Source organism: Callithrix jacchus, chromosome 7, assembly GCF_049354715.1.
Source record: "Callithrix jacchus isolate 240 chromosome 7, calJac240_pri, whole genome shotgun sequence".
NCBI classification, from domain to species: Eukaryota; Metazoa; Chordata; class Mammalia; order Primates; family Cebidae; genus Callithrix; species Callithrix jacchus.
Genome location: NC_133508.1, coordinates 27,561,951 through 27,579,944, shown reverse-complemented (window position 1 = coordinate 27,579,944; position 17,994 = coordinate 27,561,951). Strand labels below are relative to the sequence as shown.

General features: G+C 43.5%; 1 protein-coding gene across 7 annotated transcripts in view; it reads left to right on the top strand.

Annotated features, from left to right (window-relative positions):
• Positions 1–9,685: 9,685 nt before the first annotated feature.
• LOC128932554 (uncharacterized) overlaps positions 9,686–17,994 on the top strand; it is a 55,779-nt gene continuing 47,470 nt past the window's right edge. For all 7 annotated transcript variants that reach the window (XM_078329671.1, XM_078329669.1, XM_078329666.1 and 4 more), the window contains exon 1: positions 9,686–17,896. In XM_078329671.1, coding sequence (XP_078185797.1) covers positions 17,860–17,896 — 37 coding nt within the window. In that variant the 5' untranslated portion in view covers positions 9,686–17,859. The remainder of the gene's footprint in view (positions 17,897–17,994) is intronic.

Sequence of the window (17,994 nt, the reverse complement as noted above, 5' to 3'; positions counted from 1 at the left end):
CACAATTTTATATCTCAAGTTCTAGACCAAAGTTCTCTATCCAAACTGCCATTGCAAAGTATCCAAAGCAATGGCAGAGGATTACAGGTACTCTTCCTGATTTGAATAATTAAAAATAATCATTTTTTGTAGAGACAGGGTCTCACTCTGTTGCCCAGGCTGGTCTCAAACACCTGGCCTCTAGTGATTCACCCTCTTTGGCCTCCCACATTGCTGGGATGACAGGCAAGAACTACCGCACCTGGCCGCTGGAGGCGCTCTTGCTTTGTGTGCTTCTGCAGGTCTTCCTGCACAGCTGTCAGTTACATGGTCCTACAGCATAGTTCCACCCTTTCTGCCCAAGTTCAGTGGATACTGTGATTTTTTTACATGGAATAGCCTTTTATTTATTGCAGAGAAGCTAGACAATTCAAAGTAAGTAACCTATGGCCTAGCAAATTTCATTTCTTGATCAACACAGCTTTTAAAATGTGTTGCTTTTGGTCTAAATACGCAGATTGCTAATCATCCCCAAGAAAAAGGGAACCACTGCAAGGCAAACTGGGAGGATGTTTAGGATTGTTCTGAGGCGTGAACGCCACTGAAATTCACACATGAGGGTGTAGAAAAGGGAATCCGTCTGTTTGATCCCTCTGTGTTCTGGGTATAACTTGGTCCTCATTAAATTGCACCATTCTTGGCATCAGAGAAAACTGGAGATGAATCCCAGTTCCATTCCTCATTATGAGGTCATAATGAATGTGTTTCTAACTCATCAGAGCCTCAGTTTGCTCAACTATAAAAGATGTGATGTTTATGAGGCCTCCATAAGGTAAGTGTGTAAGAATTATGGCAAAGTGCTTGTGATTCAAAAGGGAGGGTTAAGAGGCTGCTATAAGGTAAGTGTGTAAAAATGTGGACACAATGCCTATAATTTTCAAGTGTTGAATACATGGAGAAGAAGGGTTATTTCTGTCTCATTTAATTTTTAGAGCAAGTTTATAAAATTGATGATACTTACATTTTTGAGATAATCAAACCAAGGACCAGAAAGACTAAACAAATCACCACAGTCACAAAGCAATTCACAATATATTTACTGGGTAGATTTTAGTTAAAAGTACCAATGATAATCACATTGAAAATCTTGTATTTTGTGGTGGTGTTCTCTTACATAAACCTTTCAGTTTGTTGAAAATATAAATTCAAAGTTGCTCTATCAAAGTGATCATTAGAAAATGTGTTGTACTTGGTGTGTAGAGTTCAGAAAATTTCTTTGGGTAGTCCTGTGAATTTGATTGCATATGTATGTTATTTTCAAAAGTGTAAAACGAATATATGTGAATTGGATGTATCTATACATATATATGAAATATGACTTCACATTATAGAGTAGGCATGGCTCCTGGCAAGGCTTTTTTCTGAAAGCAAGTGCAGAAATCTGTCTTTTTTTTCGTTTCTAAAAATCTCAGAGCTTATGGAGGAAAAGGGGTTCTAGGAATCCCAGATAGTGCATGAGGCAGATTTGATTTCAGTAATTTTAACATCATTCATTGTAAGATGATGATCCCTAGGAATGTCATCACAGTGAGAACACTGAAATCTCCAGGCAGCCAGCAATGAATTAAAGGGGTGGGGGGGTGGGTCCGATGGCAGAGCGGGACCTTGGAGCCATGTGCCTGTGCTCTCATCTTCCAAGTTTAGGGGGAGGCATACAGGGGACTCTGGGCCTGATGGTTTCCTCTTAACCAGGATGCAGTCTGAATGGCAGGGCAACTGGCCTTCACCTGGTGGCCTTCACTGGGTGCCCCCATTTGTTGCCTTGGGTTGGTAACCTCAGCTGGTGGTCTTCAGGTGGTGGCCTTGAGTTGTTGGGCAGCTGTGGAAGGACCTCCATCAATGTTCTCTCCTCCCCCAGTCACAGCTCTCAGTTCTCAGTCACAGCATCCAGGCCCATTCTGAATAAACCAGGCAGGGTGGTGGCTGTTGCAGATAAGTTGGCTCAGGGTGAGCAGGTGGGGCAGGGTGGGGGCTGCTAGTGGTGTGCAGCTCCATGGCCTGGGTGCTACCTGTGCCAGCCGTGCCTATGCTAGAAAGAAGTGGCAGGTGCTGAGCAGTGCAGACGTGGGGGTCAGTGAAGGCCCAAGCTGCCTGAGATGTGCTGAGCTGCCCCTTGTGGATCACGCTGACCACATGCATCAAAGACAGCCCGAGGCATGGCCAGCATAGGGATTCATCAAAGGCAATCTGGGCTCTGACATGTTAATTGGTGGCTAACAAAGAGGCGAGCCCCAGCAGAGAGGAGAAGAGGCACCCGGAACAACCTGTACCCCAATGCCAGCCCCAAGCGGGGCAAGCTCAGGGTGCAGTGGGAAGAGACATCCTGAGACTCTGAGATCTGCCACACCGAAGTGGCAGTATACCAGACCTCCTGCTTTGGAGCCTGCACAGTTGGATTTGGGAGCAAGAGACCGTCCTGACTTGCAGCACATTGGCGACCAGAAGACACCCAAAGGTAGGGAGGCGACAGACACTGCTTGGCCTCAGGAGCTTATCTGGCCATTGCTCAACCAAGGTTGCACCTGGAGGCATCCATAGCATGGGGCTCCTACCTCCTTCCCCTAGTTAGCTTTCTTAGGCTAAGGCCACAAGCAAAAGGACTGGGTCTGCCTTGCCTTCCCAGCTTATCTCGGTTCCCTGCTGGGTCCATCCAGTATCCTTCATCCTTCCTACCCGATTCTGAGTTCTGGGACCTCATCTGCTTCCCCCAGGCTGGCCAGAAACTAAGTTTCCAACTACAAAATGAATGCCACAGATTTCGTTGCTATAGAAAAAGTATCTAACATTTCTTCTATTTAAACTTAAATAGCCTTCTTGGGACTCACAATTTCATTTCTTGATATCTGGATTAGAGCTCTGTATTTTAAAGCAATATCAGAGGGTCAGAGGCATGTCCTCTTGATTCTAATCATCTAAAAAAAAATTTTTTTGTAGAGGCAGGGTCTCTCTGTGATCTCCAGGCTGGTCTCAAACTCCTGGTGTCAAGTGATACCATCTTGGCTTCCCACATTGCTGAGCAGATAGGCAAGAACCAGCACACCTGGACTTTGGAGGTGCTCTTGCTTTGCATGTTTCCACTGCTCCTCCTACCCAGCTGTCAGTGTGATGCTCTTGAGACATCATTCCAAAGTTTTCTAGACAAATTCAGTGGATCCTGTGACATTTTACGTGAAATAATACCTTTGCTTATTGCAGATAAACTAGGCAATTCACATTTAATAATCTGGGTCCTAGAAATTTTATATCTATTTTTTTGAGATAAAATTTGGCTCTGGTTGCCCAGAATAAAGTGCAATGAGAGCATCTTAGGTCATTGCAACCTCTGCCTCCTGGGTTCAAGTGTTTCTCCTGCCTTAGCCTTCTGAGTAGCTTTAATTAGAGGCATTCACCACACACTCAGCTAATTTTGTCCTTTTTAGTAGAGATGGAGTTGCACCATGTTGGTCAGGCTTCTCTCAAACTCCTGACCTCAGGACATCTGCCCGCCCTGGCTTCCCAACGTACAGGCGAGAGCCACCATCCCTGGCCAAAAGTTTCATTTCTCAATCAACAAACCTCTTTCTAAGGAGATGCTTGTAGTCTAAATATGCAGATTTCTAGTCATTTCTAAAAGGTTGGGAACCACGGCAAGGCAACCTGGGAGGGAGTTTAGGTTAGTTATGAGGCCATGAAAGCCATTCCACATCACACATAAGAGGGTAGAGAAAGGGCATCCACATGTTTTGACTGCCTCCATGTGCTCAGTATAACTTGGCCTTGGTTATGTTGCACTGCCTTTGGCGTCAGAGAGAACTGGATTTGAATCCCAGTTCCATCGCTCATTAGGACGTGATGATGAATGTATTTTTGACTCCCCTGAACCTCATTTTGCTCCTTTATAAAAAATGGGATTATTATGAGTCTTCCATAATATTAGGGTATAAAACTTGGTGTGGACAAAATGCCTGTAATTCAAAGGATAGGGTTTTTTAAGGCTTCAATAAGGTAAGTGTGTAAAAATCTGGACACAATGCCTGTAATTTTGTAAGTCTTCATTCTACAGAGAAGGAGGATTTTTTCTTTAATTTTTAGAGGAGGTTTATAAAAACTGGTGTTACTTATATTTTTGAGATAATCAAACCAAGGATCTGAAAGATTAAATGAGTCACAATAGTTACAGTGCGGTTCACAATACATTTATTAGTCACAATAGTTACAGTGCGGTTCACAATACATTTATTAGTCACAATAGTTACAGTGCGGTTCACAATACATTTATTAGTCACAATAGTTACGGTGCGGTTCACAATACATTTATTAGTCACAATAGTTACGGTGCGGTTCACAATACATTTATCAGTCACAATAGTTACGGTGCGGTTCACAATACATTTATTAGTCACAATAGTTACAGTGCGGTTCACAATACATTTATTAGTCACAATAGTTACGGTGCGGTTCACAATACATTTATTAGTCACAATAGTTACGGTGCGGTTCACAATACATTTATCAGTCACAATAGTTACAGTGCGGTTCACAATACATTTATCAGTCACAATAGTTACAGTGCGGTTCACAATACATTTATCAGTCACAATAGTTACAGTGCGGTTCACAATACATTTATTAGTCACAATAGTTACAGTGCGGTTCACAATACATTTATTAGTCACAATAGTTACGGTGCGGTTCACAATACATTTATCAGTCACAATAGTTACAGTGCGGTTCACAATACATTTATCAGTCACAATAGTTACGGTGCGGTTCACAATACATTTATCAGTCACAATAGTTACGGTGCGGTTCACAATACATTTATCAGTCACAATAGTTACGGTGCGGTTCACAATACATTTATCAGTCACAATAGTTACGGTGCGGTTCACAATACATTTATCAGTCACAATAGTTACGGTGCGGTTCACAATACATTTATCAGTCACAATAGTTACGGTGCGGTTCACAATACATTTATTAGTCACAATAGTTACGGTGCGGTTCACAATACATTTATCAGTCACAATAGTTACAGTGCGGTTCACAATACATTTATCAGTCACAATAGTTACGGTGCGGTTCACAATACATTTATCAGTCACAATAGTTACGGTGCGGTTCACAATACATTTATTAGTCACAATAGTTACGGTGCGGTTCACAATACATTTATCAGTCACAATAGTTACAGTGCGGTTCACAATACATTTATCAGTCACAATAGTTACGGTGCGGTTCACAATACATTTATCAGTCACAATAGTTACGGTGCGGTTCACAATACATTTATCAGTCACAATAGTTACAGTGCGGTTCACAATACATTTATTAGTCACAACAGTTACAGTGCGGTTCACAATACATTTATTGGGTCATTGAAAATAGCAATGCTGATCACATATCAAATCTTGTATTAGGAGAATGCTTTTCTCTTACAAAAGGCTCTTGTTTGTTGAAGCCATCGATTCTAAGTTTCTGTATAAAGTGGTCATCAGGAAACTGTGATAAATTTAGTGTATAAATTTAGAAAATGTGCTCTATTGTTCTTGTTAATTTGATTGAATATGTAGGTAAATTTCAAAAATATAAATGGAAGATGTACAGATTGAATGTATATGTATATGTGTGTATATATGTGAAATATAATTAGACATCACACAGTAGACTTAGCTCATAGCAATTTTTTTCTGAAAGCACGTGCAGAAATCTGTCATTTTTGTGGTTTGTAAAAAACTCAGAGGTTATGGAGGAAAGGAGGTTCTATGAATTCCAGCTAGTGCAGCAGCCAGATTTGGCTTCAGGAATTTTAGCATCAATTATTGTAAGGTAATAATCCCTAGAAACTTCAACACAGTGAAAAACGCAAAAGCTCTTAGCAGCCGGGAATGAATGAAAGGTGGGATGCGGTGGCTGGCAGGATGGGACCTTATAAGCCACGTGCCTGGTCTCTCAAGTTCCAAGTTGGCAAGGACACCTGGTGGGGACTCTGGGCCTGATTGTTTCCTCTTCACCAGGATACGGACTGGTTGGCAGGGCAACCGGCCCTCACCTGGTGGCCTTCAGAGGGTGCCTTCATTTGTTACCTTTGCTTAGTGCCCTCAGTTGGTGCCCTTTAATTGTTGGTCTTCAGTTGGTTTGGCAGTGGTGGAAGGAGAAGGAGCTCCTCCTGTGCTCTCTCCTCCTAAAGTCACAGTTCTCGGGCTTGTTGCACCAAGGCACACTATAAATAAACCAGGCAGGTTCACGACTTTTACAGACAAGTCAACTCAAGGTAGGTGGGTGAGATAAGATGTGAACTGCCAGTGGGATACAGCCCTATGGTCAGGGTTGCCCGTGCCAGTGTGACTTTGCTGGGAAGAGGCGGCATGTTCTGACTTCTGCAGACGTAGAAGCGAGTGAAGGCCCAAGCTGCCTGAGAACAGAGTTGCCCCAAGGGGACCACCCTGTAGTATCTCATATGCATCAAAGGCAGCACCAGGCAGGGCCAAAATAGGGGTTCTGCGAAGCCATCCTGGGACTCTGACATCTATGAGTGAGTGGCCAGAAAAGGCAGAGACACCAGAAGAGAGGAGCAGAGGCACCCAGAACATGCTGTCTCACAATGCCAGACCCAGGCAGGGCCAGCTCACAGTGTGGTGAGCTAAATCATCCTGATGCTCCAAGATCTAGGAGATAGAGGTGGGGGTGTCTCCTGACCTGACTGCTTTGGGGCCTGCCCAGTTGGGTTTGGGAGCTGGCCAGGGTCCTGACTTGCAGCACGTTGGCAACCAGAAGACGACCAAAGGTAGGGAGGCAACAAATACTGCTTGGCTCATCTATATGTTATGTTATGCTGATCTATAAAAAATTGTATACAGCGGGAGCTCCTGAGGACACTGCTGACTCAAGCTTCCCCTGAAAGACATCCACAGCCTTGAGCTCTCCCTCCTGTCCCTTGTTAACTTTCCCAGCCCCAGGCCCCAAGCAGGAAGACTGGCTCTGCCTCGAGTCCCCACCCATTCTTCTTTCTTCCTAACCCAATACCCAGTTCAATTTCGTCTTCATCTTGCCCCAGGCTTCCTCAATACTAAGTTGTCAAAATTTAAAATGTAAGCTACAAATTTCTTTGGATAGAGAAAATGTCTGACAGCTTTTCTGGTTAATCTTAAGTAGCAATGGTGAGACTTACAATTTCATATCTTAAATTCCACACCATGCCCCTTTATCATAAAGTGATGCTAGAGGCACTATTCTTGATTCTAATCTTATAAAATGATTTTCTGTGGAGACAGGGTCTCACTGTGTTACCCAGGCTAGTCCCAAACTCCTGGCCTCAAGTGACCTGCCCACCTTGGTCTCCCACATTGCTAGGGTGACAGGCAGGAGCCACCACACCTGGCCTTTGGAGGTGCTCTTGTTTTGTGTGTATAGTCTGGTCTTCCTGCACAGCTGTCAGGAAGATGCTCCCGCAGCATGGTTCTAAATCTCTCTGCAAATTCAGTGGATCCTGTGACTTTTTTACATGGAATAGCCCTATGTTTTATAGAAAGGCTAGACAATTCACAGTTAGTAACCTAGGGCCTAGAAAATTTAGTTTCGTGATCAACACATCTCTTGGTCTAGAAAATGTCTTTTCTTAATCAGAGCACCTGTTTATAAGGAGCTAAATCTGTGGTCTAAATATGCAGCTTAGTAATCATCCCCAGAAGAAGGGGACCACTGCAAGGCAACCTGGGAAGGAGTTTAGGATTGTTCTGAGGCCGTAAAAAACAATGAAACTCACACAACAAAGGGTAGAGAAAGGGATCCACGTTTTCACTCCTCCATCTGCTGGGCACAACTCATCTTCCTTATGTTGCACAACCTTTGCTGTCAGAAAGAACCGGATTTGAATCCCAATTTCATCACTCATTATGACATGGTAGGAAATGTGTTTCTAATGCCAGCGAGCCTCAGTTTGCTCATCTGTAAAAAATGAGACTTCCATGAGTTATGTGTATAAAACTCTGGCCACAATGCCTGTAATTTAAAACATGAGGTGGTTCTGGGCCTTCCATAAGGTAAGTGTGTAAAATCTGGGCATAATGACTGTAATTAGAACTTCGGGTTGTTATGTGGCCTCCGTAAGGTAAGTGTGTGAAAATCTGGACACGACGTCTATAAATTGGTAAGTGTTCCATATATGCAGAAGGAGAATTATTTTTCTCTCATCTAATTTTTAGAGCAAGTTTATAAAATTGTTGTTATATTTTGCAGTTAACCAAACTAAGAATCAGAGAGATTGAATAAGTCACCATAGTCACAAAGCAGTTCACAATACATACTGGGTAATTGTTATTTATTACAGCAAGGAGGATCACGTTTAAAATACTGTATTATGTGGTGGCTTCTCTTACATAAGCCTCTTTCTTACATAAGAAACCATGAATTTTAAGTTGTTCCATGAAAGTGAGCAATAGAAAATTGTGATAAAGCTTAGTGTATACATTTTAGAAAATTTCCTCTATTAGTCTTAATTTGCTTGAATGTGTGTGTTATTTTCAAAAAAATGTAAATTGAATATATATCTATTGAATACATTTGTGTGTATGTATATGCTTAAAACTTTACATTAGAGGGTAGCCATAAGTCATGGCAATGTTTCTTTCTGAAAGCACATGCAGAAATCTGTCATTTCTCTAGTTTCTATGAAGCTTAGAGGTTATGGGGGAAAGGGGGTTCTATGAATCCAAGACACTGCATGAGGCACATTTGGTTTCAGTAATTGTAGCATCATTCATTATAAGGCAATGATCCCTAGGAACCTCAGCACAGTGAGAAACCTGAAAGCACCCAGCAGCCAGCAATGAGTAAAATGTGGAGTGGGCTAATAGCAGGGCAGGGCCTTGGAGCCATGTGCCTGTGCTCTCAAGTTCCAAGTTTAGGGAGAGGCATGCAGGGGACTCTCGGCCTGATTGTTTCCTCTACACCAGGATGCAGTCTGGATGGCAGGGCAACTGGCCTTCACCTGGTGGCCTTCACTGGGTGCCCTCATTGGTTGCCTGGCTTGGCACCCTCAGCTGGTGGTCTTCAGTTGGTTGCCTTGAGTTGTTGGGCAGCGGCGAAAGGAGCTCCATCGATGTTCTCTCCTCCTGCAGTCACAGCACTCAGGCTTGTTGCATCCAGGCCCATTCTGAATAAACCAGGCAGGGTGGTGGCTGTTGCAGATAAGTCAGTTCTGGGTGACGGGGTGAGCAGGGTGGGGGCTGCTAGTGATATGCAGCTCCATGGCCTGGTGCTACCTATGAAAGATATGCCTATGCTGGGAAGAGGTGGCAGGTGCTGAGGTCTGCAGACATGGGGGCCAGTGAAGGCCCAAGCTGCCTGAGATGTGCTGAGCTGCCCCTTGTGGATCACGCTGACCACACGCACCAAAGACAGTCCGAGACTTCGCTGGTGCAGGGGTTCATCGGAGCCAGTCTGGGCTCTGACATCTGAGTTGGTGGCTAACAAAGAGCCAAGATCCAGCAGAGAGGAGCAAAGGCACCCGGAACACACTGTACCAATGCCAGCCCCAAGCGGGGCAGGCTCAGGGTGCAGTGGGAAGAGACGTCCTGACACTCTGAGATCTACCACGTGAAGGTGGCAGTATGCAAGACCTCACTGCTTTGGAGCCTGCACAGTTAGAATTCAGAGCCGAAGAGGGTCCTGCCTTGCAGCATATCGGCAACCAGAAGACACCCAAAGGTAGGGAGGCGACAGACACTGCTTGGCCTCAGGAGCTTCTCTGGCCATTGCTGACCCAAGGTTGCACCTGGAGGCATCCACAGCATGGGGCTCCTCTCTCCTTCCCCTAGTTAGCTTTCTTAGGCTCAAGCCACAAGCAAAAGGACTGGGTCTGCCTTGCCTTCCCAGCTGATCTTGGTTCCCTGCTGGGTTCATCCAGTTTTCTTCCTCCTTCCTACCCCAATTCTGAGTTCTGGGACCTCTTCTGCTTCCCCCAGGCTGGCCAGACTAAGTTTCCAAACCACAAAATGAATGCTACAGATTTCATTGCTGTAGAGGTAATGTTTGACATTTCTTCTCTTTAAACTTGAATAACCCTATATGGACACACAATTTTATATCTTTATTTCTGTACTAGCGCTCTGTATTTTAAAGCAAGATCAGAGAGGGTCAAAGGTACTCTTCTTTATTCTAATCCTTAAAAAATTGTTTGTAGAGGCAGGGTCTCACTGTGTTCCTCAGGCTGGTCTCAAACTCCTGGTGTCCAGTGATCCACCCACCTTGGCTTCCCACATTGCTGAGCAGATAGGAAAAAACCAGCACACCTGGACTTTGCAGGTGCTCTTGCTTTGCGTGTTTCCACTGCTCCTCCTACCCAGCTATCAGTGAGATGCTCCAACAGCATCATTCCAAATCTTTCTGGAAAAATTTAGTGGATCCTGTGACATTTTACATGTAATGTTACCTTTGCTTATTGCAGATAAACTAGACAATTCACAGTTAGTAACCTAAGTCCTAGAAATTTTTGTATTTTTCTTGAGATAAAATTTTGCTCTTACTTCCCAGGATGGAGTGTAGTGACACTACACTCTGCCTCCTGGATTCAAGCAATTCTCCTCCCTTTGCCTTCTGAGTAGCTGGGATTAGAGGCATTTGCCAGACTCTCAGCTAATTTTGTACTTTTTAGTAGAGGTGGAGTTCCACCATGTTTGTCAGTCTCATCTTGAACTCCTGCCCTCAGGACATCTGCCCACCCTGGCTTCCCAAAGTACAGGCGAGAGCCACCATCCCTGGCCAAAAATTTCATTTCTCCATCAACAAAGCTGTTTCTAAGGAGATGCTTGTAGTCTAAATATGCAGATTCCTTGTCATTTCCAGGAGAAAGGGCACCACTGCAAGGCAACCTGGGAGGGAGTTTAGGTTGGTTATGGGGCCATGAAAGCCATTCAAATTCACACATAAGAGGGTAGAGAAAGGGAATCCACATGTTCCGACTGCCTCCATGTCCTGAGTATAACTTGATCATTGTTAAGTTGCAGTACCTATGGCGTCAGGGAGAACTGGATTTGAATCCCAGTTCATCACTCATTAGCACGTGATGGTGAATGTGCTTTTAACTCCTCTGAACCTCATTGTACTCATCTATAAAAGATGGGATTATTTAGAGGCTTCCATAATATAAATGTATATAAATTGGTGTGGGCACAAATGACTGTAATTTAAAGGGTTGTTTTAAGGATTCAATAAGGTAAGTGTGTAAAAATCTGGACACAGTGCCTATAATTTTGTAAGTCTTCATTATAAACAGAAGGAGGATTATTTTTCTCTCATTTCATTTTTAGAGCAAATTTATAAAACTGGTGTTGCTCATATTTTTGACATAATCAAACCAAGGATCTGAAAGATTCAATGAGTCACTATCGTCACAGAGCAGTTCACAATCCATCTACTGGGCAACTGCCTGTGGAAAGTAGCAATGCTGATCACAGTTAAAATCTTGTATTAAGACAATGCTTTTCTCTTACGTAAGCCTCTTTATTTGTTGGAGCCATCAATACTAAGTTGCTGTATAAAGTGCTCATTAGGAAACTGTGATATACATAGTGGATAAATTTAGAAAATGTCTTCTATTGCTCTTTTTAATTTGATTGAATATATAGGTTTATTTCAAACATGTAAATGGAATATGAATGGGTTGAATGCATATGTATATATATGTGAAACATAATTAGACATCACACAGTAGACTTAGCTCCTGGCAATGTTTTTTCTAAAAGCACCTGCAGAAATCTGTCATTTTTGTAGTTAATTAAAAACTCAGAGGTTACAGGGGAAAGGAGGTTCTATAAATTGCAGCTAGTGCAAGAGCCAGATTTGGCTTCAGGAATTTTAGCATGATTCATTGTAAGGTGATAATCCCTAGGAACTCCAAGACAGTGAGAAACCTGAAAGGTCTTAACAGCTAGGAATGAATGATGAAACGTGGAATGCAGTGGCTCGCAGGATGGAGCTCTGTGAACCACCTGCCTGGTCTCTCAAGTTCCAAGTTGGCAGGGACACATGGAAGGGATTCTGGGCCTGATTGTGTCCTCATAACCAGGATGCAGTCTGGTTGGCAGGGCAACGCGCCCTCACCTGGTGGCCTTCAGTGGGTGCCTTCATTGGTTGCCTTTGTTCAGTGCCCTCAGTTGGTGCTCTTCAGTTGTTGGTCTTCAGTTGGTTTGGCAGTGGTGGAAGGTGAAGGAGCTCCATCTGTGCTCTCTTCCTACCATCACTGTTCTCAGACTTGTTGCACCTAGGCCCACTCTAAATAAACCAGGCGGGTTAGCAACTTTTACAGACAGGTCAGCTCAAGGTAGGGGGGTAAGGTAAGTTGTGAGATTTAAGTGGGATGCATCCCTACATCTGGGGGCTTGCCCGTGCCAGCGTGACTTTGCTGTGAAGAGGCGGCATGTTCTGATCTCTGAAGACGTGGAAGCAAGTGAAGGCCTAAGCTGCCTGAGAAGAGCAGAGTTGCCCCAAGGGGACCATACTTAAGTATCTCATGTACACCAAAGGCAGCACCAGGCAGGGCTGAAGCGGGATTCTATGAAGCCATCCTGGGACTCTGACATCTATGAGTGAAGGTCAGAAAAGGTGGAGACACCAGCAGAGAAAAAAAGGGGCACCCAGAACATGTTGTCCCACAATGCCAGAGTGTGGCGAGCAGAACCATTCTGATGCTCCATTATCCATGATGTGGAGGTGGCAGTAGCACCAGACCCCACTGCTTTGAGGCCTGCCCAGTTGGGTTTGGGAGCTGGCCAGGGTCCTGACTTGCAGCACATTCCAGACAAGAAGACAACCAAAGGTAGGGAGGCAACGAATACTGCTTGGCTCATCTATGTGTTATGTTATGCTCACCTACAAAAGATTGGATACAGCAGGAGCTCCTGAGGCCACTGCTGACTCAAGGTTCCCCCCAAAGACATCCACAGCCTGGGCTCTCTCACCTGTTAGCTTTCCCAGCCCCAGGCCCCAAGCAGGACTGACTGCCTCGAGTCCCACTAATTCTTTCTTCCTATGTCAATGCCCAGTTCTGTTTCCTCTTCATTTTGCCCAGGCTTCCTGAAAACTGGGTTTTCAAAATATAAAATATAAGCTATAGATTTCATTGCTGTAGAGAAAGTGTCTGACAGCTTTTCTAGTTAAACTTAAGTGCGACGGTAAGACTCAAAATTTCACATCTCGAATTCTGCACCAGATTTCTTTATCACAAAGCAATATTAGAGGCGCTCTTCTTGAGTGCAGTCATATAAAATGATATTTTGTAGAGACAGGGTCTCACTGTGTTGCCCAGGCTAGTCTCCAACTCCTGGCCTCAAGTGATCCATCCACTTTGGCCTCCCACATTGCTAGGGTGAAAGGCAGGAGCCACCACCCCTGGCCCTTGGAGGTGCTATTGCTTTTGTGTGTATAGCCTGGTCTTCCTGCACAGCTGTCAGTAAGGTGCTCCTGCAGCATAGTTCTAAATCTTTCTGCACAAATTCTGTGGATCCTGTCATTTTTTTAAATCTGGAATAGCAATATATTTTTTAGAGAAGCTAGACAATTCACCATTAGTAACCTAGGGACTAGAAAATTTTATTTCATGATCAACACATCTCTTGGCTTAGAAAATGTCTTTTCTTAATCAAAGCACCTGTTTATAAGGAGCTAAATATGTGGTCTAAATATGCAGCTTAGTAATCATCCCCAAGAAAAAGGGAACCACTGCAAGGCAACCTGGGAGGGAGTTTAGGATTGTTCTGAAGCCATAAAAACTAATGAAATTCACACATGAAAGGGTGGAGAAAGGGAACCCACGTGTTGTGACTCCCTCCATATGCTGGGTACAACTCAGTCTCTGTTACGTTGCATCACCTTTGCTGTCAGACAGAATGGAATTTGCATCCGGTTTCCATCACTCATTATGATGTGGTGGGGAATGAGTTTTTAACTTGGTTGAGCCTCAGTCTGCTCATCAATAAAAGATGGGAGTGTTATGTGACTTCCATAAGGTATGTGTGTAAAAATCTGGCCATAATGCCTGGTATTTAAAAAACAAAGTTGTTACGTGGCCTCCATAAGGTAAGTGTGTAAAAATCTGGCCATAATGCCTGGTATTTAAAAAACAAAGTTGTTATGTGGCCTCCATAAGGTAAGTGTGTAAAAATCTGGCCATAATGACTATAATTTAAAATGTGGATTTGTTACGTGGCTTCCATAAGGTAAGTGTGCAAAAACCTGGGCATAATGCATGTAATTTAAAAGATGAAATTGTCACGTGGCCTCCATAAGGTAAGTGTGTAAAAATATGGCCATAATGAATGTAATTTAAATTATGAAGTTGTTACTTGGCTTTCATAAGGTAAGTGTGTAAAAATCTGGGTATAATGCCTGTAATTTAAAAGATGAGGTTATTATGTATCCTCCATAAGGTAAGTGTGTAAAAATCTGGGCATACTGTATGTAATTTAAAACATGGGGTTGTTATGTGGCTTCCATAAGGTAAGTGTGTAAGAATCTGGCCATAATGACCAAAATTTAAAATGTGGATTTGTTATGTGGCTTCCATAAGGTAAGTGTTTAAAAATCTGGCCATAATGACTGTAAACTGTGAAGTTGTTACGTGACTTTCATAAGGTAAGTGTGTAAAAACATGGGCATAATTACTGTAGTTTAATATGTGAAGTTGTTACATGGCATCCATAAGGTAAGTGTGTAGAAACCTGGGTATAATGCCTGTAATTTAAAAGATGAAGTTGTAACGTGGCCTCCATAAGGTAAGTGTGTAAAAATATGGCCATAATGAATATAATTTAAAATATGAAGTTGCTACTTGGCTTTCATAAGGTAAGTGTGTAAAAATCTGGGCATAATGCCTGTAATTTAAAAGATGAGGGTATTATGTATCCTCTATAAGGTAAGTATGTAAAAATCTTGGCATACTGTATGTAATTTAAAACATGGGGTTGTTATGTGGCTTTCATAAGGTAAGTGTGTAAAAATCTTGACACAATGCCTATACATTGGTAAGTGTTCAATATATAAAGGAGGATTCTTTTTCTGTTATCTAATTTTCAGAGAAAGCTTATAAAATTGGTATTGTATTTTGTAGATAATCAAGCCAAGAGTCAGAGAGAATAAATAAGTTACCATAGTCACGAGGCAGTTCACAATACATACTGGTTAATTGTTATTTATTAGTAGCAACGAGGATCACATTTAAAATCTTGTATTAACAGGGTGGTTTTCTCTTCTATAAGCCCCTTTCTTTGTTGAAACCATAAATTTTAAGTTGCTATATGAAAGTGAGTGTGACAAAATTGATGAGCTTAGTGTAGAAATTTTCTCTATTTATCTTGTTAATTACATTGAATATGTGTGTTGTTTTCAAAAAAAGGTAATTTGAATATTTATGTATTGAATATATAAAACATTTTACATTGTAGGGTAACCTTAAGTCATGGCAGTGTGTTTTTCGGAAAGCACATGCAGAACTCTGTCATTTTTCCAGTTTCTAGAAAGCTCAGAGGTAATAAGGGAAAGGAGGTTCTATGAATCCCAGCTAGTGCATGAGGCAGATTTTGTTTCAGTAATTTTAGCATCATTCATTGTAAGGTGATGATCCCTAGGAACGTCAGCACAGTGAGAAATCTGAAAGCTCCCAGCAGCCAGCAATGAGTGAAAGGTGGGGTGGGACCACAGGCAGGGCAGGGCATAGTAAGGCTTGTACCTACGCCTTCAAGTTCTGACTCTGAAGGGAAGTATGGAGGTGCCCTGGGCATGATTGCTTCCTCTTAACCAGAAAACAGTCTGGTTGGCAGGTCAACCGGCGTTCACCTGGAGGCCTTCAGTGGCTGCCCTCATTGGCTGCCTTGGTTTTGTGCCCTCAGTTTGTGGTCTTCAGTTGGGGGACTACATTGGGGGATCATCAGTTCATGGGTAGTGATGGAGGATGAGGAGCTCCTCTGTGCTCTCTCCTTCTGCAGTCATAGCTGTCAGGTTTGGTGCATCCAGGCCCATTCTAAATCAACCAGGCAGATTCTGACTGCTGCAGAGAAGTCAGCTCAGGATGGCCAGGTGAGGGTGGGTGCAGGCTGCAAGGAGGGTACAGCCCCATGGTCCAGGGCTGTCCAGGCCAGCCGTGCCTTGCCAGGAAGAGTCAGTAGGTGTGGAGCTCTGCAGACATATGGGCAGGCAGAGGCTCAGGTGCCCAAGAAAATCAGAGTTGCCCCATGGGGAACACACTGAGCTGTCACATGTGCACCAAAGTCAAGCCCAGGCAGAGCCCCCACAGGAGTTCTGTGAAGCCATCCTGAGGCTCCTAGTTATGAGTTCACAGTCAGCAAAGGCACAGACCCCTGCAGAAAGGAGCAGAAGTGCCTGGAACACGCTGTACCCCAATGCCAGCCCCAAGCGGGACCAGCTCAGGGTGATGTGAAAGGAGCAGCCCTGCAGCTCTGAGATCTACGAGGTGGAAGTGACAGTAGTGCCAGACCCCACTGCTTTGGAGCCTGCCCAGTCGGATTTGGGAGCCAGCAAGTGTCGTGACTTGCGGGACGTTGTCGACCAGAAGACAACCAAAGGTAGGGAGGCTATGGATACCCCTAGGACTCAGGACCTCCTCTGGCCCTAGTGATGTAAAGTTCCCCCCAGAGGCATCCACAGCCTGGGGCTCCTCCCTCTGCCCTAGTTAATTTTCCTAGGCCCAGGTCCCAAGCAGGAGGACTGGCTCTGCCTCGAGTCCCTACCCCTTCTCTTTCCCTTCTTTGTCCAGATGGTTTCTTTCCTCCTTCCTACCCCGATGCTGAGTCCTGGGTCCTCTTGTTCTTCCCACAGGCTGGCTGAAAGCTAAGTTTCAGAATACGAAATGTATGCTACAGATTTCATTGCTGTAGAGGAAATGTCTGACTGCTTCTCTGTTTAAATTTTGTTCTCTTCATTTCTTTTAACATTAAAATAATTAAGCCTCATGATAGATGTGCCTTTGTAACTTGAAAATACTGTACTCAATTTTCACAGTTTTCAAAAAAATTTTTAATGTTTCTTTTGATACATTTTTGGCAAACAAACAGGTAGTATTTAGTTACTTGACTAACTTCTTACTGTTGATTTGTGAGGTTTTAGTGCATCTCACCCAAGCAGTACACACGGAATCCAATTTGTAGTCTCTGATCTTTCTCTCGCTTCCCCTAGTTTCCCCCTGAGTTTCCAAACACCATTGTATCATTCTTTTATTTTCTTTTTTCTGAGACTGAGTCTCACTCTGTCACCCAGGCTGGGGTGCTGTGTCATGAACTCAGCTCGCTACAACCCTTGCTTTCCACATTCACGCAATTCTCCTGCTTCAGCCTTCCGAGCACCTGGGATTATAGTTGTAGGTCTTACATTTTTTGTATTTTTAGCAGTGATGGGGTTTCACCAAATTGGCCACTCTGTTCTCCAACTCCTGACCTCAAGTGATCCCCCCACCTCAGCCTGCCCTAGGGCTGAGATTACAGGAATGACCCACCAGAGCCCAGCCAAATTTTCCCTTTTTTTTCTTTATTTTCTAATCTCCTGAACTCATTCTTTTAGTTGTCATGTAGATTAACAGGTTTCTCAAATTAATGGAAAACTAGTTTAAGAAATAAACAGGCAGAACAGTGGTGCTGAGCATGGCTAAAGTGTCTCTGCGTTCACAGGGAGAGGAGCTGAAGACCTTCAGCATGGGCTGGGCGGCAGTTCAGTTACAGGAGAAATAGCCCGAGTGTGGAGAGGATTCCATCCTATATGGGATGCTTTGTAAAGAACCCAAGAAATCAATGTAGAGCTTCTTCTATCTGATTCTCTCACAGCTGTAAACCTTCCATGAGTCAAGCTTTGTGTCAAAAGGAAAAATTAAAAGGCAAGAAAATAAAATTTCAATACCAGGACTTTGAGGGCTGGGGAACACATCTAATAACAGGTTATTTCAGGAAACCCCACATTGTGCCCAAATCTCTG